Genomic DNA, 27422 nt, shown 5'->3' with positions numbered 1-27422 from the left:
GCCCTCCTGTGCGCATATTCCAATCAAATTAGTTAGAAAGGTTTGCCGCGCCAACGTCCACCAAAAACAGGAGCTACCTCTCATTCAGTATCTGTTCGAGTTCTGGTCCGGTCAAAGCGAATCCGCACGCACGGACGTAAATTTGTTCAAAAATCATTGAAAACACTGAAAACAAGAAGCATTTTCTACCTAAAAATCGTTGATTCGATGATTCTACGGGGCCCAAATGTGAATGAGTACGAGGAAGGATAGGCCGAAAGTTATAAATAAAACACCGGGGAGATCTGTTTGTGTCTGGGGCGATGTAATTAGAATATGTCGCCAAACGGAAATCAGTGAAATATACTTTGCAATTCAAAGGCGAAGAATTCAAAAGAATTCTAGCAGAGTGAAGAATTACCTTCGGCAAAGTTGGCTGGCCTTTGCCAGTGACAGAAAAACCCGAAAATAAAATATCATTCTTCTAACACCCATGAATTCGTTATAAAAACTATGAGAAAATATTTCAAAAAACCTATATATATCTTTGTGAATAATTATTTGAAAAGTGAAAAAATCAATGAGATCTTTTAGCCTTTGATTAGACCGCCAACATTATAATTAGCAAAAATAACAAAAAAACAAAATAAATATTTCGCCAAATGCGACTTATTTTAAATGTGCAAGCATTACTTTTGAGAAATGTAGATAACTGAACAGAATTTTGTTTTGCGATAAATACTTTAAATTTAAAATTCAAGTCTGCCGCCGAAATCCAGCAGTCAAAGCAAACCTATAACATATGCAAAACGAACAGTTGCCAAGTGAGCGACAGCCAAGGAAAAAATTTCGACAAGCAAACATTCAAAGACATCTTATTCAACTGCCACAAAGTTGAAGAAGCGTAAAAATAAATAAATAATGTGAAAATAAATAATGATATGAAAAGCGAGTTCGAAATAACAACGGCATTTTGAAAAGAAAGTATATCTCCCATACATTGTGATTAAAATAAAGTAAGTATTGTATATTGTATGGTACGGATCGCTGCATCCGTTGGATTTTCTTTTCACACATCCAGTTGATAGAGCGCGACTGACCTTTGGCTGGGAAACAAAGCGAAGAAGCAAGAGGCTGGCCCATCTGAATTGCTGATCTCTTGAGGAAGTGTCGCAACTGAGACGTCGGAGTCGTAGCCTCTGTCTCTGCGAAATTAGATAAACCACTAGATGTCTTATAGAGGCAATGGTGAAACATGGCCGCATCTAAGGAACCCGTCCGCTGCGGATAGCAATCTCAAAGTTTCCAACGAAAATCGTTTGTGTTTTTTTTTTGCTCACTCGAATTTAAATCTTTCTTGGGCCCGAAAACATTTCAAAATGGTATTCGCCAAGTATATAGAATTTACCCGCATAATGATACTTTTCCACAGCTATCTTGTGTTTATACAAAGGAACTTTATTCATTGTTTTCTGCTTTGCGCGAATCTTTTTCCCAGAATGGCTTGTTTGCTTCTTCTATAACGCTGTGTTTTATTTCGAGTCTCGTAGATCTAGTTCAGTGTGGGTAATTAAGATGTGTGTGGCATTATTTTGTTGTGTGTGCTAAACGAATTTCAGCTATAAATCTGTTTAGATTTAGTTCATGGTCGAATATATATGCGAATGTGAATGAATTAAATGGAAATACGAAGGCAATCGGAATATTTCCCACCATCCCCCGCGCAAGTTCGATTTCCACTTTTAAAATAGATCACTTGGGTGTCCATTGTTGTTGTTTCGATTTTTCTTGTTTTGTTTTTCGGGGCCTCACTTAATCGATATGCCAGGCCGGTCATTCTGTGCGTCTGTTTCCAGTCGTACCTCCCATTTGCCCACCGCCCATGTTGGAATCCCGTTGGTGGCCTGGTTTGTATCGGGTTTCCCGCCCCACAGCCCCCCCACTTTTGTGGCTTTTGTTGCTCCGCCTATTAGCACATGTGAACCATTGTATATACATATACGGACTGGCAGATTTATCCATAGAGTGTGTAAAAGAGGGAATTTCGCACTAGGCATCCTTTTTTCTATTTTTTGTTGCGGCTTGTTTTGCTGTTTAATTTTTCTGTACATTGTGTCCGCTGCAATTAAGCCAAATGGTGAAATGCCAACTCGAGTGGTAGAGTTCTACAAGTGGGTTGATTTAAGTGAGAAGTGGCTGCAGCAGCAGCAGCAGCAGCAGCACTTCACCCACCCACCGACTCACCCTCTGACAGAATTGCAGATTCGCGGGGAATCCCCGAACCGGGTTGGCTGGCTGGCTGGCTGGCAAAATGCTAACCATTTACCGCCCAAAACGCCCCCTGGTTTTACTCCCTCCCTCCTGTGGATTCTGGGTTGTTGGGGGCTTGTCTAATTCTGTTGTTTCCGCCGCCATGGGGCGTATGATTTATTAAGTATCCGTCCTGGCTGACTTGTGGTCCCTCTCGCTCACTCGCTCACGCAGAAAAAAGTTCCTTTTTGGCTTAAAAACCAAAAGAACAACCTAATTTGTATTGGGAACTAGGAGGTCCATTTGTTGTTGTTTCTCTGTTAAAAATAAAAGAACATCGATACCAACGGGTACTTTAAAATTGTAGAATTGTAATGCCACATACCCCAAAACACGCATGGGTAGTTTTCTTAAAGTAAACACCATGTAATTGAAAAGAAAACAAATTTACCAGGGGTTGGTTTCTCAATTTGTCGTGTCGTTAAACTGCCATGTGCCATTGTAGATACTTGGCTTTTCTTGTGCTTAATGCCAGCGATATCCCTAACTAAATTGGGCTTAACCAAGAAAATAAATGGAACCCGAAACTCGTTAGCTGGCTAACCAGTGTTTGATTATTACAGGCCATTTATCCCGCAGGCTATCAATTTACAAAATGATTGGTCTTCGATTGACAATCAACTTCCTGATTTTTAATGCATTTTCGCTTTAGGTCATTTCCTTTATTTGATTTTGAGGTGGCCACAGCACACATGGCACAAAGTAATTTTCTTTAAATATATAAAAGAACTATTTCGAGTGCAGACTTTGATTATATGATTTTGAGATGGCCAGCACATACAAAGTAAATAGTAATTTTCCTAAAACTAATACTAAATATTATTCCGAGTGCATACTTTGATTACAATCGCTGGTTCTCTGCTGTCAGCTGCTGCGGCTTTTTATGGGCTACATTAGAGTCGGAAACTGTTCTGGCTGAAGAGTGCCGCCACCACCAACGCCAACACCATCAGCATCACCAGCATCATCCCATATCCTTCCAGCCATGTAGAACAGGGATTACAGCACACCCCAAAACCGGGGCTCATCTCTTAATTAGTTAAACATTGAGTGGCTGGCTTTGGCTTCTACTTCTTGGGTGGAAGAAGCTCGCCTTGTTGACTTTTGGATTTAGATTTTAATTTGCAGCAATTTCTGCGAGGGTGTTTCCTCTTCAATTATTCACTCCTCCTCCTTTGGCAACAAGAATTATCATCATCAAAAATGTAAATTTATGTTTGCATCGCAGCGATTTATTATCTCGCTCTCACTCAATTTTCCCCTCAGCCAGCCAGCCAAGCCGCCCATTTCGACTATATTTATGAGTCCGGCTTTCTTGCAACAGTTTACGGTTATTAAATTTCTCGTTTTTTCGCTCCACCAACAGGCAGGCCAACTGGCCACCATCGTCCATCCGGCGGCGTCATCAATTCAGTGCAGAAATCCCATTGCTGCAACCATATTGGGTTGCCAGCAAATTGCCGTTTCGATTATTGCGCTTTTGTTACACTATCCGATGATATTTAATCTCTCTAAAAAGCGTTTTAATGGCTCAGCAAATCTCATTGTCTGTTGTGTTTATAAAAAATATCACAACAATGATATTTTTATCATTTCACAAACAAGTTGCATTTAATGACTCTGAACAGCTCATTGCCGGATTTAAAAATATCAATATCGGTTCTTTAAACCCAAAGGCAATGTTCAATTAAAAATCACTTAGCATTTCCAAAGATGCTTTCCGTATACGTTAAACCTGTTGCAAATATTGAATATTGTTACGAAATATATATTGTGTAACAAATGTTTTTCAATTGCCAATTAAATGAAATAAAAATTATATGCCTTTCTAATTGCGTTTAAAAAATAAATTGTATAACAATTGGATTTCTATTGTTTTCTGGCAGCTCCTTTCTTTAAATTGTATTCAGGTGAAATGATACCAGTGCCACGTTTCTCAAATTATTAGACTTAAGTTCATTATAAAAGAAAACAATCGGTGTAAGTTGCCAAGTAAGATTGGTTTTAAATTATTTTAAAAATCGATCCCCGGAAAGGGAAAGGTTTAGAAGGGTGTTGTGTATTGTGGCTGCCATTTTGAAGTATTGGCCTTCATCCATCTTGTTGCCAAGTTTGTTGTTTTAATTTCTACTTGTATTGGCATTTGCTTTTTCTTACCAGTAATTCGCTTGCACATTGAGTGCAAATTAACTCGATTTCCATGGCGTGTTTGAGGGTTTCTTTTGTCTAATCCCCCACAATACACACAACCGCCCTTTCTCCGCGTATCTTTGATAGGAGAAACTAGGAAGAGAAAGGGCAACAAACAATTCCAACAATTGTCTGTGCCAAAACGGGTGAGAGGGACCAAACGAACACGAATAAAACTAAAACGACGAGTTCAACCGACATTTCAGAGGCCAAGACAAATCGAACCTCGGGGCACCGGATTGCCATGGTTTTGACTCGGAATAGGTTTCGGAATCGGATTCGTCGGAATCATTATTGCTCTATGGCTGGAACGACGTTTATCTTGAACTAATCTTTCAATTGTGTGGCTTTCTGGGTTATTTGTCCACTTTGGATTACTGCAGTTTTGCAAGACAAATAAGAGCAGTCGCTGGGAAAGAACTTTACGAGCATAACATACGGAGTGTGCCAGTGCGGAGTTGAGAATGTTTGCATTTATGTCACCCTTTGATACTTGCTCGAAACTAATAAATTACCCAGCTTCATAGACACAAAGGCACTTAAAATATATTTGTTTGACTTAAGAAAACCATTTGTGTCGCCTTTAAAAAACGATTATGGAAGACAATAATTAACTGTCAATCAATGGAATGGCTGACAATGCATATAAAGAGGAGAGACCTTTTCAGGCCTTATAATATGAACATGTGTCTTGAAAACTTTTTACAAATTTCGACATATTCGCTATGTACATTTTACCGCTATTTACGTTTTATCCAGCGCCATTATGATTCACTGAAAACATTTTTTAAGCCTTGATGCTACCTTTGATTGTTATTTATTGAGCGCGCTCCACCCAATGGAATTTAAAATTCATACTTGTGATAGTCGCACATCAGCACATCAGTCGCTTTCTCATTGCCTGTATTTTTTTTATTTCCATCTAAGAGGTGTACGAACATTTAAATAACCATATTATATTTTTATTATTTGTGTCATGCCCGGTCTAGCGTATAAACAGTCGACTGCGAAAAAAAACTTCCGATGACATATTGTACACTTTTTTTTTCTTAAGCTGAGTACAATATTTGTCAGCATTTTTTTTTATACTGAGCATCATCTGTGGAATATACCGAAAATTAAAATGTTTTACGGGTAATAATCAATTTTACGAAGACACAATTAACATTCTTTTGGAATCTGAGATGTACATATATGTACTTTGATGACTTGCTTATTATATTTTCGTATAATATTTATTTTTTGTCAACCATTTTGAATTTTTATTGAACTCTTTGGGTGTGATAAATTTCGATTTTATCTGCCTGCGCCTGATGGTCGATAATAAAGTTTATGTACAAATCTTATTGTCACATCGTTGGCAATTGGGATGGGGATAATTCTTCTTGGTTTTTTTTCTGAATATACAGGTGCGTTTGTTTATTTATTTATTGGTTTGCGTGTGTGTGGACTTCACGAAAAACCTTTCGACCACTTGGGACTTTATTTTTATTATGTGTGTGCAAACAATTTATGTATTTAATTCACAGTGTATTCAACGCATTTGCGTCGATTTTATGCGCCGGTCCACTCGGTCACACATGCACATTTATCTATATATCCGCCTGATCCAGCCGGACGGCATTTACTTGGATTGTCATTTACACTTGACGGCGGTCCGTTGCGTCTGTCGTCGGTTCTTCTTTTTACCCAGATAGCCAGCCAGCAGACTGCTGCTCGTTTTTTCGAGCTTTTGGTTTTCACTGTTGTTTTTTCTTTTCTGGTTTTTCGGCCAGTTCCACACCACTATGATGATGATCCCCACCCCCCACACTCACTCCAATCCACACATTGGTTATGCATTGTTGGCGGCATCTGCATTCGAAATCGTTCAAATTTCCGACTCGACCCCGCTCCGGAGTCTTTTTCGCCGAGCTCTGCATAAATTGTGACCGGTCGGTCGGTCTCTTGTACGGTTTTATGTCATTTTTGGGAACTGTAGTATTGCCATTACCATAACCTAAGCACATATCTCGAAACAAATCACGTTGTCAGTTGTTGTTTTTTTTTCATTACCCAGCTCTTTGTCGCTCCTGGGGTAACGTATGTTCGGAATTGTATCAGCATTCTTCGCCTTTTCGCCGTTTCCCCCGTTCCTTTCACATTAAGTAACTGGATTTTTTGGCCCTGTTTTCTTTTTAGCTTTCCATAAGATCTTGAACTTGTTAATTGATTTCTTGCCACTCCTGCACTTTATTCCGTTTGCAACTTAAGCAATTGAATTTACATTGTAGCATTCGCGTGTGGCAGCACTATTTCATCACTTGTGAAGGCTCGTATTAATATGCAAAAAAAAAAAAAAAACTAGGGATTAGGAAATCCTAATTAAAGCGGTCTTTATACCAAATTATATGTACTATATGCCTTGTTGGCATTATGATTTGCCGTATGTTTGCCTGCGTCTTTAATGAAACCACTCGGTTGGAAAACAAAAGCAAATTATTTGCTCCAAATCGCCGCAGAAAACGAAAACGAAGGTGCTTGTGCTGTGGGGCGCTGGAATTTTTTGCCACTCGAATGCCCCCCGTTCCATACGGTTTCGATCCAATCCAATCCCATACGATTCGATCCGATCCGCCTTCGCCACCTGTGCAGATTGGGGGATTTCGAACTAACGACCGACCGCGGCCAGCTGCCCATAAATCATTAATAAACTCTGCTGGTTTTGGCTTTCCGATTCGAAGCGAAAGATTTTTGACTTCGCTTTTTCAACGTTCAATGTCAGTTAATTAATTCATAATTTAGCCAGTTCGGCCGCAACAACAAAACGACTAAGTGAAAGACAGGGCGTGTTTCTGGGCAGGAAGTCGGTTGGATTAACAATTTTATTGTCTAATCACTCTTCGAGTAAGTCAAAGCTGAAGTACCAAGCAATGTATTTAATAGCAAATTTGTATTCAAGTCTCGCTTAATAATATATATGATAATTCGCCACACGGGTATGGAAAAGTTAATGTCCCCACATGTTATAAAAAGGGTGGATATTGTTTCTATAAATAGAGTTTGATATTTAGAAATCATAATTTGAACGGATGCGCCTGGTTTCGATTTCATTACTGAAATGTTTTTGAGCACTGCACGTGTTGCAAACATTCAATCAATGAAAGAGCGCTGGGCTATTTGTCACAAGGATTTTGGTATTTGCATAACAAAGTAAAGCACACATTTGTGTAATACTTTGGAAAGACTAGGATTTCATTGATTTACTAAATGCGATAAATTCACTGTGCCATATAAGCTCTGGTTTGGTTTTTTTTTTTTGGTTTTTGTGAGAGAACCCAGGGGAAGCCAAAGGCTGCAAATCATTCAGCACCCAAAATGACAATTTAAATGCCAACAATGATTTATTCCATCGAATCGAATATTTATTTTTTACCCTCTCTTTCACTTCCAGATAAATCGCGACGATGGACTGCCGCAAGAAATCTGCCGGCAGTGCATGGCCCAGTTTTTGATGCTGGCCAAGTTCCGGCGGAAATGTGTACGGATGCAACAGCGCCTGCAGGACTTTGCCCAGGAGATATCCGACCGCCAGACGGCCAGACAAGCGAAGCGTCAGCAAAAAGTCCAAAAGAAGAGTCAGAGTCAGGACAGTGAGGCCTTCACATCCACATCCACATCCACATCGACATTCAGCGGGGAACCCCTGACCGTGCCCTTGCGAAAGCGCCGTATGGTATCGGAATCCGATTCCGGAGAATCGGCTTCAGCAGCTGTTGCAGTGAAGCAGGTGCGCACGGAATCGGAGGATTTACCGCCACCCAAGCCGAGTCCAGTGCCACTTCGTCTGCGCAAATATCGCACCTTCTCCATTGGCTGTGAAATGGAGCGTCCCTCCATCGATGCCAGCAGCATGCCCTGGAAGACGAAGGCGGCCCGCAAGCAACTTTCGGAGACCTGGTCATCGTCCCGCTGCTCCCCGGAGCTCCTCATCCCCTCGCCATCGCGCCAACGCAGCAGCACCAGCAGCAGTGAGCACACAAGCGACCTGTCCGTGGGTCCATGTTGTGGCTTCGAGAGCGACAGCAATCCCTCCTCCTCAACCGCCTTCAGTGCCGCACCGAACATCGGTGTTGTGGTGAGGTCCCCCCCGAAGGCAAAACCCTCGTCGCCAGTCAATGATTTATTGCCCCGCAGGGGTCGGCGTCCGAGGAATGCGCCAATATACCATCCCCCCAAACGACAACGACGATCGCTGGTTAGAAGGGAGCCGTTGAAGCGAAAAGTTATGACAGAACAAGTTAACACAGAGAAAAGAAAGTCTGATCAAAACGATATTTATCCGCCGGAACCGAAGGTGGAGAACTTGGCCCCATCCTGCGATGAGGCCATCGACAGCACATCCGATGCACCAAAGGAAGGACCATCGAATGTGGTCCAAGAGGAATGTAATCCAATTAATTCAAACAAAGTTTGTGGTGATATAAGCCAGGGTGAAAAGGAGAAGGAAATCACATCGAATGGTTTGATAGAGAGTTCCAACCAGGTGCAAGCTGTAGAAGAAGATAAAGCGCCCAATGGCGTTGAGGAACTGGTTCAAGTCGAGGAAGAACTACCTAAAGCTGATCTAAATGTCCTCAGACATCCTTGTACTGATGAAAATGATGAAATTACTGGAACCTACCGGGAGTTACTGGAACAGTTCGAAGCCACCACCGCTCCCAATGAATATGCTTCAGATGATCTCCCCATTAAAGAGGAAATCCAATCCATTTTGAATGTCATCAAAGCTGAAGCCGATCTAGTGCAATCCGGGGAACTGACCTCATCCACGGAACCCAGTGAATTGCAACCGCAAATTGTTGAGCAGCTGGTAACTGTGGAGCAGCAAGCATTTGCTATGGAACAGCAGGAATCCATGGAGCAACCGGTGAGATCTGTAGACCAACCTGACTCAGTGGAGCAGCCGGAGATCATTGTGAGCATACCGCTGGAGGCCCTTGACGAGAATCTACAGCGTCGCCTTTGCTTGGATCCCGAAACCGAGGAGTCGCCGAATCGCGAATCTGCCACGCCCAAGGATCTGCCCATGCAGCCCGATGACGTCAATAACAATGAGAACGATGAAAATTTTTGCCAGAGTGCTACAGCAGATAGCTTCAATTCTGCTGTGGCACTCAGAACCGATCAAATTGAAGCATTACCACCGGGGGAAACGGATGAGACGGACGCGGATGAGGTGCAGGTGGTGCGATCTGGACCCACGCCCATGGATTTTATGGCCGAGTTTGCCAAACACTGTGCAAACGGCATTGAGCAGCTGAAGGCCACCACTCCAGTGGCATCGCCCACGCCCTCGGACCTGCTGCCCCTTAATGATCTGGATGCTAAGCAGAAACTAGAGGTGGAGATGAACGACGTGGAGAACACTCTTAATGGCATCCTTAACGAGATGCAGGACCAGCACATGTACACACCGACTTGTGCCCACATTGATGAGTTTCTCACTCCCGCCGATTATGCTCCAATGACGGAGCAAGAGACGTCCGTTTCATCGCCGCCCAATCCTTTCGAACAGAGTCCACGTGCCGAACCGGAGGCCAAACCCAATGCCTCCGATGATCCCTTCGATAACAGCAACTTTAGCAGCGAACTGATTGGCTTCCAGAACGATATTCCCTGCTTTGAGAATATTGAAACCACTACAGAACAGGGACAGAACCTGCATTTAGAGCTTACTCAGTTCCTAAGGGATCTTCAGCCGGCACAACCAAATCAGCAGCCCCAGGAGCAAGGCGCCAAGACCCAAGTTGAGACACAGGAGACTGTCCAGATGGAAGTCCAAGCCTCCAACCTCCAGATGCAACCTGATATTCAGGCTCAAAATGAGTCTGCCGATCCTTCTCCGAACGAATCTCCCATATCATCACCTCAAGTCGGGTCCCAAATTGAAATACAGATGGAACCTGAAATTGAGACTCAGCTGCAACACGAAATTCTGACAGTGCAGACTCCACAACAAAATCAGCCTGAAGTACAATCTCATGACCAATCTCAGATCCCACCGCAGATAGTGCCTCAGATTCAAGTCCAAAACCATCATGAGCAAACATTACAAATCGTGCCGCATGGCCAGCAACAAGTGGTTGCTCAAATGCATCCCCAGATGCAGCTTCAGTCCCAGATAGTGCCCCATGTCCAGACGCGGGGCACTACGACGACAGTCACCTACGAGCAGATCTATCAGCAGCACATTGTCCAGCAGACGGTGCAGCAATCCTCCAACAAGATGCAGGTCATCTCGCTGCCCTCGGGTGGATCGGAAAGAAGGCAGTGGAAGACACAGCAGTCGCAACAGCAGCAGCAGCTCCAGTGGTCAACGGTGGGCGGACTGGAGGCCATTAAGAGTGCCCCCGTCGATAGTGTTTCACCCACAACTACAACATACTACATCAGTGCCGGCGATCTGTATCCGCAGCAGGGTGAAACTTACACTATGCTGCAGCCGGCACCCAAAGACAGCTACATGATCGAGCACGTGAATCACCACCACCACCAGCAGCAACATCGTCAGCAGCAGCATCACCAGCAGCAAATTCAACTGGCCCAACAGCAACATCACCAGGCGCAGCAACAACCGATTATGATACTGATTCAGCAACAAGATGTTCAGAAACCGGTGGCCTCAGCCAGCAATCCTCGACAGGCACCAATGCACGCCTACAGAAACGATATCCATCAACTCCAGAACACGCAACACCAACAGGTACGGCAGCAATATTACCGTCAGCAGCAATATCAGCCGCAACAGGGAACGCAGCAGCAACAGTCGCAACAAAGTCGAGTCGTACAAAGCCATCCAGTATTGGGAATGCCGGGAGCCACTTCTATTTCCACCAAAGTGACCCCTATTCCCGCCACAACGCCCAAGGGCAGGGCCCTGACGCTCAAGTGCCGCTTCTGCCATAACGGACCGCGATTCTCCAGCAGCCTGGAGTACAGCCGACATATCATCGATCTGCATCCGGCGGTGGCGCCATTCAACTGTCCACACTGTCCTCTCGCATTTGCCGGCCGGACCAAGCGATCGCAGCACATCCTTAGCCACCATGTGGTGCAGCAGTATCAATGCGGCCAGTGCTCTCAGGTGTTCCCGGCCCAGAAGGCTCTGGACATTCACATCCAGCGTTTCCACATGCAACTGAAGACAGAATCTCAGGGGGCTGTGAGTGTGGAGGACGTTCAGCTGGAGATCACCGGAGATCGGAGGCGGGGTAGACCGTATAAACCAAGGTTGCAGCAACAGCAGCATCAGCTGCAACCACAGCATCAGCTACAAGTACTACAGCAGCAGCAGCAGCAGCAACAACAACAGCAACAACAACAACAACATCAGGAGCAGCAGCAACTGCAGCAGTTACAGCCGCAGCAGCAACAACAGCATTCGTTGCAAGTGCAGCATCCACAGCAACAGCCGATAATGCAGCCGCAATCGCCCCATCCATCAAGTGAGTTTTTTTGTTTTCTTATACTTTCACCGAAACAATCTCTTATTACGCCAAAAACTTATGCACAGCAATGGAAATCCAGGCCAGCCCAACAACGCCACGAAAGATTCTCTGCTGTCCCGATTGCGAAGACTGTAAGTTGAATGGAATAGTGGTATAATCACTTAGCTGCCCCATAAACCATGACCAAACAACTTGCAGCCAAGCGATTTATACGATATAAATTGGTTCCGATCTAAAACTTTTACTCTTTCCCACCCGTTGCAGGCACTTCCGGCCACAACCACGGCCACAGCCACGGCCACGAGCAGTGCGAGGAGCAGGCGGTACTGCAGGCTCCGACAACGGTCCTCACTCCGCCCTCGACCATAGTCTCGGCTCCGTCGCCGCAGCCCATGATGTACTCGCAGCACATAACAATGCCGTCACCGGAACAATCCGAGCCAGATTCCACGACCACGTTGCGACAGTACCGCAAGCGTGGCGTGATCGTTGGGCCACAGGGTCCGCTGCATTTGGCCACACCAGTGGCCTCACCCTCGCCGTCGTCGTCACCCTCCTCGTCGACGGTGGACCATGCGCCGCCAGCCTCCCCGGCGCCGCCCGCTTCTCCGGCTCCGCCTCCATCACCAGCCCCACCCACGGTGCAGATGAACGAGTTGCGAGCGTGCCACCAGTGTCTGTACTGCGAGGAGCGATTCACCAATGAGATTGCCCTGAAGAAGCACCATCAGCTGGCGCACGGAGCCCAGACAACGATGCCTTTCGTGTGCACCATCTGCAAGCGTGGATATCGCATGCGAACGGCTCTGCACCGACACATGGAGTCGCACGACGTGGAGGGACGACCATATGAGTGCAACATTTGTCGCGTGCGTTTCCCACGACCATCGCAGCTGACGCTGCACAAGATCACGGTGCACTTACTCTCGAAGCCGCATACCTGCGACGAGTGCGGCAAACAGTTTGGGACGGAGAGTGCCCTGAAGACGCACATCAAGTTCCATGGTGGTAAGTTTCGGGGGGCGAATCCGACGCACCATTAAAGGGTTTTTGTGTTGCCTAGCGTTTAACCTACCGTGTACTAATCCCCCATTCATTTAGTCTTAGTGCTTTTCTGTCGTAGCTTGAATTATAAGCCTCTTACTAATCCTCCATCAATTGTTGTCGTTATATATTGTTGTACTACCTACTGTATACAGTTTATTCAACCGTGGTTATGTGTTTCAAAGGTATGACAACCATGAAGGTTTCGCTTTGGTCTCGAGAACACCAATATCGATTTATGGCATGGGTATTCCGAATGCTTGGCATGAAATAACACAGCTTGAAACTTATGCTTTTGGCCATAAGTTAAAATAAATTGTTTATGATCTTAAGCATGCTGCCTGTGGGTGTCCATGTCAAGATAACATGAAAACAAGTCCCAAAAACGCATGGTAGTTGTATACCCAGTCAAACGACTTCCAAGAATTTGTATAAAAGCTAATCACCCGACGGTATGAACTCTGATAATTACCCGCTGATATTTGCCAGCTCTTACCCCGAGCTTTCCTAATCATTGACAATTAGCTGCCCTTTGTCATTAATCCGATGACCCGAACACTTATCTGTATTCATTTGCTACAAGTATGGTAGAAGTGCGTTTCGTAACACGTGGGAATTTCTAAGAAAAAGGGTAATGATTACATTCCATTGAATAAACATTTGTTAGATGTATATTAATTGCTTTACTTTTGCTTTCCCCCCGCTTAATTCAATGGGATTCATTTATATTGCTGAAACAGCAACATTTCCTGCAGTTTTGCAACGCACTTTCAACCCCCCGAACATTTCTCAATCGATGTGTTTTATGTTGGTTGTCCGTTCCGCGAGTTAGTGAAATCTGTAGTTTACCACATTCGCTTGCGATGGGTGTTTTATTTGCTCTATCTGTCTGTTGGCTCGAGATCACAATGTGTGAATCCTAATTGCTAAAACACAACCGATCCGAATATGCAGATACGATACAAAGGCCAACGAAATTGTATTTTTCCAGAGCTCGGTTACCAGTGCGACGGGTGCGATCGGACATTCGAGTATCTGAAAGAATTGCGCAAGCATCGACGCACCCACAGCGAGATGTTTTACAAATGCAAGTTTTGCCCAAGCTCCTTTGTGCGATTCACGGGTTATCGGGGTAAAGTCTCTTGTCCAATAATGGTGTTGTGTTGCCAACATTGTTAATTCGGTTATTGAAAATAACTGCAATACTCGAAGGTATAACTAATGAGGTCATTAAAAAGTGTCAATGGGGCTCAAGCTGTTACTCGGATATGAATTATTGGCACCCACCCATAAATTACTAACTGGTTCCGTATCAGTAACATTTTAATGCTCAATTAATAGATAATAATATCTCCTAGCTGTCTAAATGTTGTAATGTCTACTGTTTTTGTAATCTACTAATCTAATCTTGTATCGACAAAGTTGGCAATACTATCCATAACTAAATAATGATACGGGTATTTTCAAGTTTATCTAGATAAACTGGAGTACAGATTGTTATATGTCCAGTGCCGGCTTTTTTTCTGCATGGTCTATGATAAGATGCACCTGTTGCTTTAGAAATAATGCCATTTAAGTCGTGTACTAACTAATTTCTGTCTCCATTTGATTTAGCCCACATGAAAACCCATTTGCCACTGGGCGTATTTATCACCGAGGAAGTCGCATCAAAGTCACCCAGCAACAATAATAGCACCACTAGCAATGATAAGGTGCTGGATCCATCCACAACACCCATCGAGGAGACCCCTTTGACGCCGATGAGCAGCGGTGGACACGTGTACAACAGCCCCGATGAATACCCCAATTCGGTGGAAAGCTGTGCTGGCAACAGCCTGGCTTTGGATACAATTGCCACGACGCCATAACCCAGGGGGCCGGATTATTATTTAGTTTTCAACGCTTTAGTTATAAGAACTCACGAGCAACCTAGCCAAACAATAACGGCGCCTTCCTACACTATCACCACATTCTGTGGCAAATAGCTTCCATTCTTCCCATTGGAGAGCCAAACAACAAATAGCTCTAATTAACAAAAAAAAGAACCAGCAGACTGCATTGAATGCAATCCAATATTGCACTAAAAATACACTACCTAGCGACTAAGCCAAGGATGATACACTCCCTCAGACACAAATCTTAAGGCTAAAAATTATTAGACCGTAAGCTTGTTAGAATATAGACATTCATGCAATGAAACCAACTGAAATAAGCAAAGGTTAGCTTTAGGCCATAGACATTTATAAATATGAATATATATTGCTGATTTCCGTTCCCAGTTAGACTTATTTTTCGAAGAGCGTTTAATGAAAATGATAGGACTAAGGACCTAGATCTAAACAATGTACCAAGCAGCACTAAAAAAAATTAGACTTAAACATTTTGGTATATAATTTAAACATACTATTGAGACGTGAAAGCCAGCTCAAATCGATTTTAGTTTCACATTGTTGTACGTCGTTTCATTGGAATGAAACAAGGCAGTTTTGAATAGCCTATACAATTATTTTCGTTTTATTTATAAATTATGTAATAAACAATTATGCTCTTAGTGCGATCCAACGATAACAAACATGTTTGCCTTTTGATGTTAACATAAATTTTGGGGTTTCACTTAATCGTAGTACCAGTCCAAGAAAAGCAGGGAGAACGACATGACCAGCAGGAAGAACAGCGACCACACACGAAGGCCAGCATTCCTTTGGGTGGCCTGGCGGATTTGCTCGTTGGCATCCTTGACATTTTCTGTGGAGCCCACGACGGCACTGACAATCCTGTCAATATTGTGCTGTTGCATGGCGACCTAAAAATGGGGATTTTAAGAGGATTAAAGACGATTAAAACGAGGTTCCATATGGAAGTAGTTGCTAATTAATTGCATGCTAATCAGGAGCCGACTTATATTACGCAATCGTGAAGGATGTAGGGAGTCAGCTAGGGGATTATTCCCGTGGACCAATTAATATTTTTGATTGAAGGATTAAGTGCACGACACGGACAGCCACTCAAATGAGAAATCATCTTGACAATAAGGAACGCTTAGTTCTCATTATACAAAAATAACCCACTATCACTACTAAACCAATCAACATAAAATAAAATTAATATATGCGCATCTTATGTCTTATAAGTTTCTAAGAAAAGTAAATAAAGTACAAACCATGTATGTTTCACAATATTTTGCTTATATTTTTAGGGATTGATAAAGTTGGCAATTGTATATTCATTTTTGATGAACGCAAGTCTTGGGTGGAGATTGAGAAAGTGGACCTTGATCACACGAATTAGTTAGCTCATTTCTTAATGTGCTGGTAACTTTTGTTATTAAGGACTAGAAAATGAACCACTATAGGAAATGTTCTTGTTAAATTTGTCAGTCAACGGTACGAAACTGGCAATGAAAAGATCGCCTTCAGGTTTGTAAGTCGAGTTTCTCACGGAATCGTGTGAAAAGACTACGGAACACAATTAAAATTAACTTCCTCTGACTGAAAACCTTACTAGAACCTTAACAAGACATTGAAAAATATAACCTTAGTGTCTAATGACAGTACTATCTCACCTTCTCGGTAAATATATCCTGCAGCTGGGCAATGTCCACGACGTTTTTCCCAATCTGCTCCACCTCCTCGGAGACGCCCTGGAGGAAGTTGTAGATGTGCACGTTCTCAGCTTCAAACAGCTGCACATCCTCGGCACTGAGGGGATCTTCATCGTCGGCCTCCTGCTGTTTCTGCAGCTCCTCGTCCAGAGCCACCTTGGAGGACGAGTCGTTTAGGGCCGGTTTATTGTGCTTGCTCCGCTTGCGCGAGCGCGGTTTGCGTTGGCTGACCTGGGCGGTGTCCTTCTCCTCCTGCCCATCGTGGTCGTCCACCTCGGCCTCTTCCTCGTCCTCCTCCCAGTCGCCCCAGCCATCGTTATTCCAGTCATTGTCGGAAGATTCATCGGCGTGACCATTTGCCGAAGGAGAAGCTTCAGTGGCTTCGCTCTCATCATTGCTGACCTGGCGCCTGCCCAGCTTGCCACTATTGCTGCCCGCCGGACGCACTGGGATCTTCTTTTTGTCCGCCGCCAGCTTGAGCAGCCTGTAGGTCTCCAGCTCGTGCTGCACCCTGTACTTCTTCTGGTCCAGATAGATGTGTTCCACGCTGTGCAGATAGCTGACCAGCAGGTCCAGCACGGCGTCGATGTGCTGACGCTCCTGGGGCTTCCGCTTGACGCCCTTCCAGTCGCTGCGCATCTTGGCCAGGTGCGTCGTGTAAAAGCTGACGAACTTCTCCGACTCGCGGTCAATCAGATCCCGCTGGGCGTCGGTCATGTGGGCGGCGGACTTCAGGTGCTGGCCAATGCGCATGTAGGCGGTCCGGTTCTCAATCAGCACATTGCGCAGGGCGGTGATCTTGTTGCACACCTCCTTGGCCTCCCTGGCGAAGTCGTCCTTTGGCCCAGTGGGTGCAGTTTTTGCGCTGGCCGCCGCTGGTTTCAACTTGCCGGCCAGCTCGGCCTTGCGCTGGAGGCGCACCGTCATCACGCTGGCCTTAAATCTCTGGGTGATGTCCATGGTTATTTGTTATTTCTAATTTAAAATAATTTAACTTTTAAATCCACATCATCGGTTCAGCGCAGAGTGACCGTTCGTTTGATGTGTCAGTGAGATGACAATCTGGCTAGCGCATAAAATGGCTGAACTAGCTATTTTGCTATCGACATGTTATCGATAAGCCTTTCAGGGCTGGCTAGTCTGCTTTTTTTCATCTTTGTGATTTCCCGCCCAACCGCGAACGGCCACACCATTGGCAGAGCACAAACAAAATACGTACTTTTCTGCTACCAAAGTGTCCATAAATCGAGCGCAGAGGAGCCAGTGTCCGATGTAAATGGTTAAATAAAGTGAGTAACAATGGCCCACCGACAATTCGCATTATTTGCGCAGTTAGCAGCCGTTTCGTAGTGTGCGTGTTAGCCTCTGGCGAAGTGTCCGTTGGTGTGCGTGTGTGAGCAACCAGTTTCCTTGGATTCCGATTCCGATTCCTCATCATCTCCATGTGTGTATGCAACAAAAACAATAACAATTTGCCCAGGCGAAGGCAAAACACTCGAAAGTTGGCCAATTCCGGATGATCATCGGCAGAAGCACCCGAAATCCCCAATTCCGATTACGTTGGCCAGCCAGTCGAACAGCCAGCTAGCTTGATTTATTAATAATTATTGCCCATTTGCGGGGAATGTATACACATTTCGGTGACTTCAATTGTTCGTCGTCATTCACCTTGAATTCTGTGGGCAAGGTAAGCGTCCAAAAGTCGCTATGGATATCGTTACGCTTCATTTGCGCTATATACTCTATAGGAAAGTCTATTTAATATGGGTATAAGCCATGTGCTTTGATTTCAGTAGCCGAATAGTTACACGTCGACAAGACAATCTATGGCTTATCTTATAGAAAGGATCCGGAGATAAGCTCCCTCAGTCATAAATTTCTATGTGATACGATGGTTATTTTGATGTTGGTACACTCTGTTTTGCATCGGGTAACAGAATTTCAATATAAAGTATATTTTAAAACAACTAATATATATTTTATTTGATATTTAAAAATAAATATATTCTATTTCTGTTGCCTGAAGCAGATTTAAAAGTACCAACACCCTTTCTTCCAATTTAATATCGCCCTCATTTGAGTTTATGACCCAAACAAATGGAATATATGCATCATATAGTGCCCTACTCTTTCCTATGACTAATAGCATCTAACAGCTTCTCGCCTGCTGCCAAAAATTTCTCTAATTAATTCTTAAACAACATAGCAAACAATAGATGCAGTGCAAGACCTTTAAACTGATTAATCGTCAATTTTGATCCACTCACACATGTGCAACACCACCGTTTATTTTCTATTATTAATTGGTGCTCGCCAGCGATCAAAGTTTCGCATTCGCTCTCTTGATTTTTGTTATTTGCCTTCAGTTTTTGCTTTCGTCTGGTTTGTGCAACATCAGCGGGGGAATCACAGCGATTGGTAGGAGGAAATCCACTCGCCATGGATCCCAATTATATTACACAATTTTGACGCCGGGCCTGGTAGTCTCTTTATCTTTCGCTCTTTATCGAGCACGTTCGATTGAACTTTGTTTCGCGTGGGGAAAGTCGTTTCAGTTGATTAGGGCTGTAGATTAGCTATAGCTACCTTATAGATATGATCAGCAGTGACATAGAACACGGTTTTATTTGGCTACAGTATGTAAATACTTACATAGGTAGGTAGTAGATGTCGGTTAAGAGAGACAACAAAAAATAATGATCTTTCATACATTTGCTTACTAAGAAATAAAACAAATCATTGCCGGCATACAAAAATTGCAATTAATAAAGCACTTGTAGTAAAACAATTGACGTGTACTTCTATATTTGAATGCCTTTTAAAGGATTTACATATAATTTTCAAGATTTTAAGCTAGAAAACTTTTTTTTTAATTTTATAAATTATATTTTAATTCAAGAAAGTTTAAACTTTCAACTGAGATTTCTAACTTAAACTTATAAATAATAACCAATTCTCGGAGTCAAATAGTAATTAAACATTTATATTAAATCATTGTGGTCAGTAAATGCTAAAACAATAACTTTTTTCTCAGCCAGAACATCATTAACTAATCAATTGCAAGTGAACACATCTAAAATCAAAATATAGAGATGTGTTCTCTTCACGAGTGACTCATAACCGAAATCTACTGTATGCGAATGTTGGCTCTCACTGACTAAAGCTAATTATTCTATCCGAATGCACCTCAGCCCATCAGCGCAATCGTTTCCAGCTGCGGCAGGTACGGGGGCAGGGTGTCTAGACCGCCCACCACTCGATCGAAGCTGAGGGCATGCCGCGGTGAGGTCATCAGCTGACGCACTCCGAAGGCCACGTCCTCGCAAGTGCTCCGCTCGCTCGGCTCCAGCTGCCAACAGTTGAGCAGTAGTTGGTAGAGATCCCCGAACACGTAAGCCGGTTGTGCGGGACGCACTGCAGCCCGGATGGCCTCAAGGAGCTGTTGGTTGGTGCCCACTGCATTGGCATAGGGAGTGCCGCCCAGAGCGCAACATTCCCAGGCCACGCAGGCTAGTGACCACACATCGGAGCGCGTGGAGTGGTGATGCTGGTGACGCAGAACTTCTGGAGCTAGCCATCTGCTGTGGTCCGGCTGCTGGCGACTGGTGTTCATGAACTGCAGCGGCCCAAAGACGCTTAGCTTTAGCTTGGACTCGCCGGTCACGAAGACGCTGTGCGAGCAGAGCTGTCGATGCACCACTTGGCAGCTGGTTAGATAGGTCATGGCACTGGCCAGCTCGTAGATCCACTGCAGCACCAGTTGCTCAGACAGGGATGTTAGGCGTTGTGAAGGCGCCATCAGGCGACTCTCCACCAATCGCCTCTTAAGGCTGACGCGCTGCTGCTCGAAGATTAAGTAAAACCAATCTGGACTGGCTGACACTCCATAGAAGTCCAGTAAATGCTCTTGGCGCTTCAAGTGGGACAACTGACGCAGCTCCCTCAGCAACTGTGCCTGAGTAGTTCCGTTCAGGTCATCCAGGCAGAGCACGTGCAGAGTACAATCCCTCGCGAAATCGTTAGTAGAAACCTTTCCTGTTATGATCTCGCCAAAGCGTCCATCCCCGATCACATCGTTCACATTAAGCCGGAGGGTATTCCTCGGTATCCGTTCGAATCCCTCTACCAACTGTTGCAACTGCTGCTTGAAGTTTTCCGGCGTGTGAGGCACTGGATCGTCCTCCACCAGGTAGCCATTGTTCTCCCGCTCGATAATCGGCGTCTGCAGCGTCATCTCGTGGGTATTGCCGCCAGTTAATCGTCGTACGCGACAAGTTTTATACCGCAAATAGAAGTAGGCAATCAGACTGAGCAGGAGGCAGGTGCCGAAGATCACACAGGTGACGGCCAGGGCCACCACCGAGGACTGACCCTTATCGAAGGTGGCGTAGCTGAAGTCGTCCAGTGAAGTCACGTGCTGATCGTGGGTTCCACGGCTGTACAGCGTCTTGGTCACGCCCTCCAGGGTGCTCACCTAGAAATTAAATTAGAAATTTTTAACCTCAAAAGTTTCATGTGACAGGTGTTTTCAGGCCTTAAATCTCTGCAGTAGTTTCCCCTGAAAACTAATGCATTACTCACCACTCCGAGACTGATGTGGACATGTGCGTTAGGCTGATCCAAGGGCTTATTGCTGAATCGCCCGTATCGCTTGCCATCGCCCACCACAAAGTGCCGGGTGCGGTTCTCCTCCGGTCGGTCATATTCCAGCTCGGCGGCTATGTAGTAGGGCACTCCGTCCTGTTGAGCCTGCTGCCAGCTACCCAGGAGCTGTGAATCGAATGGTTGGCTCAGGGCGTTGTCCACATATTCCACGATGATGAGCAGTTTGCTCAGCGGTCCGTTGTCATTTCGGATGGGCGATAGCTCTATGGTGACAGTGCGATCAGTGCGGCTGAGGATTTTGGGTTGTGCTGGAGCGGGGCTGGGCTGACCCACCTGAAAAGTGGAACAGTGAGGAGTTGGTTAGGACTCTTATTGGGGTATCTCAGCAGAACCCACCTGTGTGTTGGCCTCTAACGATGCCTGACCACATTCAGATTGCCCTGCCTGTGGATCCTGGCAAATAGCTCTCACGGAGATGTTGTAAAGAGTGGCGGGATGCAGATCCGTAAGCTCAAATTGGGTTTCCGTCTTCTGCACCATAAACTCGGGCTGCGGGAAGGCGGGCAGCGAGGAGTAGGTCTTTAGAACCTCAGCTCGAATCAGGAAATTGTCCAATAGTTGGTTGGGCAGGACTGCCTCGGCGCCGCCGGCCAGGAGCAGTTTCCTGGCATCGAATGCATTCCAGTTGAGGGTCAGACTGTTCTCCGTTTTGTTCGATATCCTAAGATGATGAGGAGCCGGCTGTTTGGTCAGTGTGGTAGAGTAATAAGAGTGGACACCGACTCCGCCGCAATACTGCGCCTTGTTGGCCAGGCAGCGGGTGTTACACAGCTGCTCGTCCTGCTGTTCCTGCGGCTCGAGTATATTGGCACAAAAGCACTTCTCGGAGGCCAGGACAGCATAGTGGTGTCCCTGGTGTTCGCAGATTTCGATGCAGGTCTGTGGGGTTTTGGCGTACACCGATTCATGGAGCAGATCCGTTCGCGCCGTATAGCAACCGACGTAGTAGTAGGCAGGCGTCTCCTGGGCGGCAGGTGCTCCTCCTGGAAGGGCCAAACACATGGCCACGAGGCAGCTAGAAAGCCAATTCAGAATGGGGCGGTGTCCGCTTCTTGAACCACCTGCCATGGCTTGCAAATTTCGAATGAACAGTTCCTGCACGCCGGATGGCTGATATCCGCCTGGGTTTTTAGATTTTTTTTTTGTTTTTTTGGTGGGACAACCAATTAAACACTTTTTCACGGGCAGCCAATTTAGTCAAATTGAAAACTTTTATTCTTTTTCCCCGCTCAACATTTTCCAAGCGCTTCTGCTTCTTCTTTTTGTTCCACTGCTGTTCTGTTATTGAGTGCCAGCCAGTGTTTTTGTTGCTCTCGGCAACCGCGTTTCCAGTTGACTAATCGCTCTGCCGACGTCGACGCAGGCCGCACAACTGTTGCTGTTACCTTCCAACACCTTTGTTTACATCGCCTGTCAATGGAAAGTAGTGCAAGAGCAAACGGGACAGCTGCTATCTCTTGCGATCGGCAGGCTGGCTAGCTGCACTGCTCACACACCTGCTGGACAAGCCTAGCTCGGGACGGCATTGCCAGGTGCAATTTTGTTCATCAAATTTGAAATGTCTGATTCAGCGCGCCAAACCAGCAAATGTAAATGTTGCACTTAATTAAGTGGCAATGTGTTAATTGGACAGACGCGATTTTGCTAACGTTGCAGCTGCTGCGGCACCAATTGCAGTCCCCACTCGGCACTCCACCTCCTGCCCCCCCATTTTGCCATGTGGCCAACAAGAAAGAAAGAGATACGATCGGTGAAGAGAGAGGTCTGCTCTCTTTCCACCATTCCATTGAGCAGCCAATCCATCGGTGACTTGCGTGTTGTGTTGTTGCTGCAGTTTGGTTCGGTTGACAGTCGCGCTGGTCGTGTATTTTATTCATGTTCCCATTCCGCATCCGAATCAGATTCAATTAGGACCCAGCATAACTTTTATTTGGGCAATATAACCGCGTGTCTCGACTGGCATAATTCCCCGATTCGATCTGATCACCTTGTTGTTGAGGTATGCTCTCTCTTTGTTTTGGCTGCGCTTTCAATTAGAATTCAAGTGGTCAACTGCGTAGCGCGACAAAAGTTGTCGACGTCATCAAGGCGCTGCAAACGAAATTAATTTTAATGTGCTCCGTACGTTCACGTTCAAACATTCAATTGTGCTGAATGCGATTAACCCGATTTGGGAGCCCTTTAAAATATATACATTGTTTTTTGGGCTGCTAGAAATCTCCGAGATCGTTTGGAAAAAGTGATTCGGTTACAAAACATAACATCAAGAAAGTTAATAAGGTCAATATTATCATCTGGAAGACCGGTTTTTGTTCGATTTCTAAACCAACTTTTAGTATCTGAAATGATTTAATTTTTACGTACTTTAGAAAAATGTTTAATTAGCAGGTTAAGAGACCGGTTTTTATTAATCGAGTGCATACAAAACGATACGGTTTTAACTGATATATATAATATTTCACAATTACCATATACCGATAAAAAAGAAGCTGAAGCTATTTCAGTCGGATCTGTTTTTTTCAATTGCCGTTCTATAAAACAGTTGTTTCCATAAGTGATACACGTTTGAATTTTACTAATATGTATCTTCCCAATACTTCAGTTGGATATACATATGTATGTATGTTTACTCCTACTTTTTTTAGTCTTAAATTCTCAATTGATTATATTCATTAAAATAATACAAGTTCTTAAGAATTTATGTAGTATTGATGTTATAATCAAAATGATGAGCTATAAATTAGGTTTTTATAATTTTTCTGGTTGGCGGAGCAAAACTTTAAGTGGAGATCTCGCGATCAATTCAGTTCTCTCAATTTTCCTGATCACTAATAACATTATTTTCTGCCCACGTACCAAGTACCAGCCCAAAGATACATAGATACATATATCCCACGCACCTGAACAATCCGCTTACATGCTGCCTTTCCCTCGGCTGCCGCTGACATCTTCTGAAATCGCGGAGCAGCGCATGTTTGGGTTTATTTTTGGCCACCTCTCATAATTGCAGGCCTTTCTGTCCGTCGCTCGTGTCTCGTGGCTGTGCCAAAATTAAATGAACTCGCAGAGGCTTGCGCAATTAACCGTTAGCCCAGACTCGCGATTTTCCGCCGTCCGGAAATGGAAAACTCGCTAGAAAAGCATCGCAAACATTTTCTCCGTACATACTTACTTTAGCTGCCTGTTTTTTGTTTTTGCAGTTGACAAGCCGAAATCCAACAGATTAACAAATCGGAAAGAATTCCCCCAACGGAGGCAAACACTCAGACACCACCGGAAACACAGAGCCACGAGGACAGCGGGATAGCAGGCAAGGATTCCAGACACCAAAATGGGCGGATCGGCAGTGCAGGTTATCAACGCCTCCGCGGAGCACATCTTTGAGCTCAACGAGGAGGCGCTGAGCGAGGTTCTCATGCGGGATGAGGTGAAGGATCGGTTCGTCTGCGTGGTCTCCGTGGCGGGAGCCTTCCGGAAGGGCAAGAGTTTCCTGCTCGACTTCTTTCTGCGCTACATGTACTCAAAGGTGGGTCTTGAGGTGGAACTTTAGACAATCCGTACTTAATATAACCTTTTTGTAACACTAGTATGTGCATCACGATGCCACAGATTGGCTGGGAGACGAATCAGATCCCCTGGAAGGATTCTCCTGGCGCGGCGGATCCGAGCGTGACACCACCGGCATCCTAATGTGGTCCGACATATTCCTGCACGACTATCCCAACGGTGACAAGATAGCCATCATTCTGTTGGACACACAGGGCGCCTTCGATAGCCAGAGCACGGTGCGCGATTGCGCCACCGTTTTTGCGCTGAGCACGATGCTGTCCTCGGTGCAGATCTACAACCTGTCGCAGAACATCCAGGAGGACGACCTGCAGCACCTGCAGCTCTTCACCGAGTATGGCCGCCTGGCGCTGGCCGACACCGGCAAGAAGCCGTTCCAGCGCCTGCAGTTCCTCGTTCGCGACTGGAGCTTTCCCTATGAGGCGGAATACGGGGCACTGGGCGGCGACAAAATTCTGAAGCGGCGACTGGAAGTGTCCGACAAACAGCACCCCGAGCTGCAGTCACTGCGTCGCCACATCTCGTCCTGTTTCACAGAGGTGGCCTGCTTCCTGATGCCGCATCCGGGCCTCAACGTGGCCACCAATCCAAAGTTTGACGGCCGGTTGAAGGACATCACGCCCGAGTTTAAGAACAGCCTGCGCTCCCTGGTGCCCATGCTGCTGGCACCGGACAATCTGGTCTACAAGGAGATCAGCGGTCAACGGGTACGGGCCCGCGATCTCATCCAGTACTTCCAGTCGTACATGAACATCTACAAGGGCAACGAGCTACCAGAGCCGAAGAGCATGCTGGTGGCCACCGCCGAGGCTAACCACTTGACTGCCGTGGCCGCCGCCAAGGAGCTGTACCAACAGCTCATGGAGGAGGTGTGCGGTGGAACGCGGCCGTACTTAAGCACCGCTCACCTGGAGACGGAACACCTGCGGGTGAAGGACAAGGCCCTGTTCCAGTTCGCCACAAAGCGCAAGATGGGAGGCGAGGACTTCACCGAGAAGTTCCGCCTGAAACTGGAAGACGATCTCGAGGAAGTCTTTGCCAACTATCGAGCGCACAACGAGAGCAAGAACATATTCAAGGCAGCCCGCACCCCGGCGGTGTACTTCGCCTGCGCCGTCATCATGTACATCCTCAGCGGCATCTTCGGGTTGGTGGGCCTCTACACGTTCGCCAACTTCTGCAACCTGGTCATGGGTGTGGCGCTGCTGACGCTAGCTTTGTGGGCCTACATCAGGTAGGTTAACTTGTGGATCGCAAAAGATCACTAAGCATGACGAGTCGTATACAATATCTTTAAAAGTTAAGAGTACCTTTATTTTCATGAAATGAAGTTTACAATCTAAATCCTTCAAAAATATTGAATTAATTGCAATCCACATATCAATTACTTACAGAGCTTATCCCTTACTGACCCTACTTGTTGTATTTCAGGTACAGCGGCGAGCTCAGTGACTTTGGCGGCAAGTTGGATGACTTTGCTACCCTCATGTGGGAGCGGGTAAGGAACTGGAAATGCAACTTAGATTCATTGATAATAATCATCCATTTTATTGCAGTTCATGCGACCCATCTATCACGGTTGCATGGAGAAGGGCATCCAGCATGTGGCCACCCATGCGACCGAAATGGCCGTTGGGGGGGGCGGCGCGGCCGCCTACCGATCCCAAAACTCGGTGAATGCGTCCAATGGCAAGGTGAAGCGCTCATGAGAATACGCCCAAGGAGCGCAGCACAAGACGCAGCAGAAGCCGCAGCAGGTGCCGTCGCAGCCGCCGCCGGCAACAACAACCAACAACAATAATAACAACAACAACAATGTGGCATACAAATCAAACAAGAGCAACAACATTAACGAGGCCGACGGTTTCATCCATAACATCTGGCGCAAGTTCGGCGGCAGCAACGAAGAAAAGGCCAAAGCCACCATCCTTAGTCCAGCGGCCCCAACCTCTTCCCAGGCGCCAAATAGTCGCAAAAAGCGCAAAACGAAGCGCAATTAGGTGTCCATGGACCAGTTCGAATGGTTCGAGCCCTTCTCTATGATCCATTTTTGAAAGGATGAACCCCCCTCTAATTTGTATAAATCTTTAACTTTCTATAGTGTGTGAGAATCAGAAACACAAACGTATAGCTATTAATTGCCCTAAAAGGAAGTTGTTTTTATATTGCATTAATTGAAGTGTGTGGATGGTCTATATTACGTATACTTAAGAGTAAGTGCATCATTAGTAAGTGGCTCGTGTCTGTTGAAAAGTGAAATTTTAAATTGTTTTTTTACATACGATATGCGTCTGAAACGGATATATGAAATTTAACGCTGTAATATAAAGAAATCGCTAACGAATTTAATTTGTTTAATTTCCCATCTAAGGCGTACTCCCCCTCACACCTTGCCTGTTCCATCTTATCTCATCTTTGGTATAGAATTCCATAAGCAATCTATGTATAAACAGAGTGCACATTGTTGTTGGCTGGTTTTGCTAAGCGCCTCATTTTGCCACCTTTTGTTATTTAAAATTAATTTACAAAAAATAAATAAAAACGAAAAAAAAACAAATCATTGCCACCCATTAAAG

At 45.2% G+C, this 27422-nt stretch overlaps 4 protein-coding genes across 9 annotated transcripts in view; 2 read left to right on the top strand and 2 right to left on the bottom strand.

The window, feature by feature from the left end:
* Nucleotides 1-15058, top strand: part of LOC119551276 — a 35552-nt gene extending 20494 nt beyond the window's left edge. For 2 of the 5 annotated variants that reach the window (XM_037860545.1, XM_037860552.1), the window contains exons 3-7: nt 7913-11966; nt 12035-12100; nt 12234-12977; nt 14005-14145; nt 14628-15058. In XM_037860545.1, the coding sequence (XP_037716473.1) occupies nt 7913-11966; nt 12035-12100; nt 12234-12977; nt 14005-14145; nt 14628-14881 (5259 nt within the window). In that variant the 3' untranslated portion in view covers nt 14882-15058. The remainder of the gene's footprint in view (nt 1-7912; nt 11967-12034; nt 12101-12233; nt 12978-14004; nt 14146-14627) is intronic. The other 3 variants (XM_037860562.1, XM_037860571.1, XM_037860578.1) reach the window with 3 other exon arrangements.
* Nucleotides 15059-15502: 444 nt separating this feature from the next.
* Nucleotides 15503-17676, bottom strand: LOC119551325 (syntaxin-18). Its single transcript, XM_037860623.1, has 2 exons — nt 16576-17676; nt 15503-15816 (listed from the first exon to the last, which is right to left on the bottom strand). The coding sequence occupies exons 1-2, from the start codon at nt 17572-17574 to the stop codon at nt 15628-15630; spliced, it is 1188 nt and encodes a 395-aa protein (XP_037716551.1). The 5' UTR covers nt 17575-17676; the 3' UTR covers nt 15503-15627.
* Nucleotides 17677-17754: 78 nt separating this feature from the next.
* Nucleotides 17755-27403, top strand: LOC119551307 (atlastin). 2 transcript variants are annotated; one of them, XM_037860605.1, is made up of 5 exons: nt 17755-17903; nt 24480-24805; nt 24867-26080; nt 26278-26344; nt 26403-27403. In XM_037860605.1, the coding sequence occupies exons 2-5, from the start codon at nt 24611-24613 to the stop codon at nt 26553-26555; spliced, it is 1629 nt and encodes a 542-aa protein (XP_037716533.1). In that variant the 5' UTR covers nt 17755-17903; nt 24480-24610; the 3' UTR covers nt 26556-27403. The 2 variants fall into 2 exon arrangements, with proteins under 2 accessions (XP_037716533.1, XP_037716541.1); XM_037860613.1 differs by lacking the exon at nt 17755-17903 and adding an exon at nt 23127-23278.
* On the bottom strand, nt 19577-22608 carry LOC119551301 (putative tyrosine-protein kinase Wsck). Its single transcript, XM_037860594.1, has 3 exons — nt 21616-22608; nt 21196-21552; nt 19577-21088 (listed from the first exon to the last, which is right to left on the bottom strand). Exons 1-3 carry the CDS (start codon nt 22345-22347, stop codon nt 19802-19804), a joined length of 2376 nt encoding a protein of 791 aa, XP_037716522.1. The 5' UTR covers nt 22348-22608; the 3' UTR covers nt 19577-19801.
* Nucleotides 27404-27422: the final 19 nt, after the last annotated feature.

This window comes from Drosophila subpulchrella, chromosome 3R, assembly GCF_014743375.2.
Source record: "Drosophila subpulchrella strain 33 F10 #4 breed RU33 chromosome 3R, RU_Dsub_v1.1 Primary Assembly, whole genome shotgun sequence".
Classification (NCBI taxonomy): Eukaryota; Metazoa; Arthropoda; class Insecta; order Diptera; family Drosophilidae; genus Drosophila; species Drosophila subpulchrella.
The sequence above is the reverse complement of the archived record's forward strand: the minus strand, read 5'-3'. Positions and strand labels throughout refer to the sequence as shown.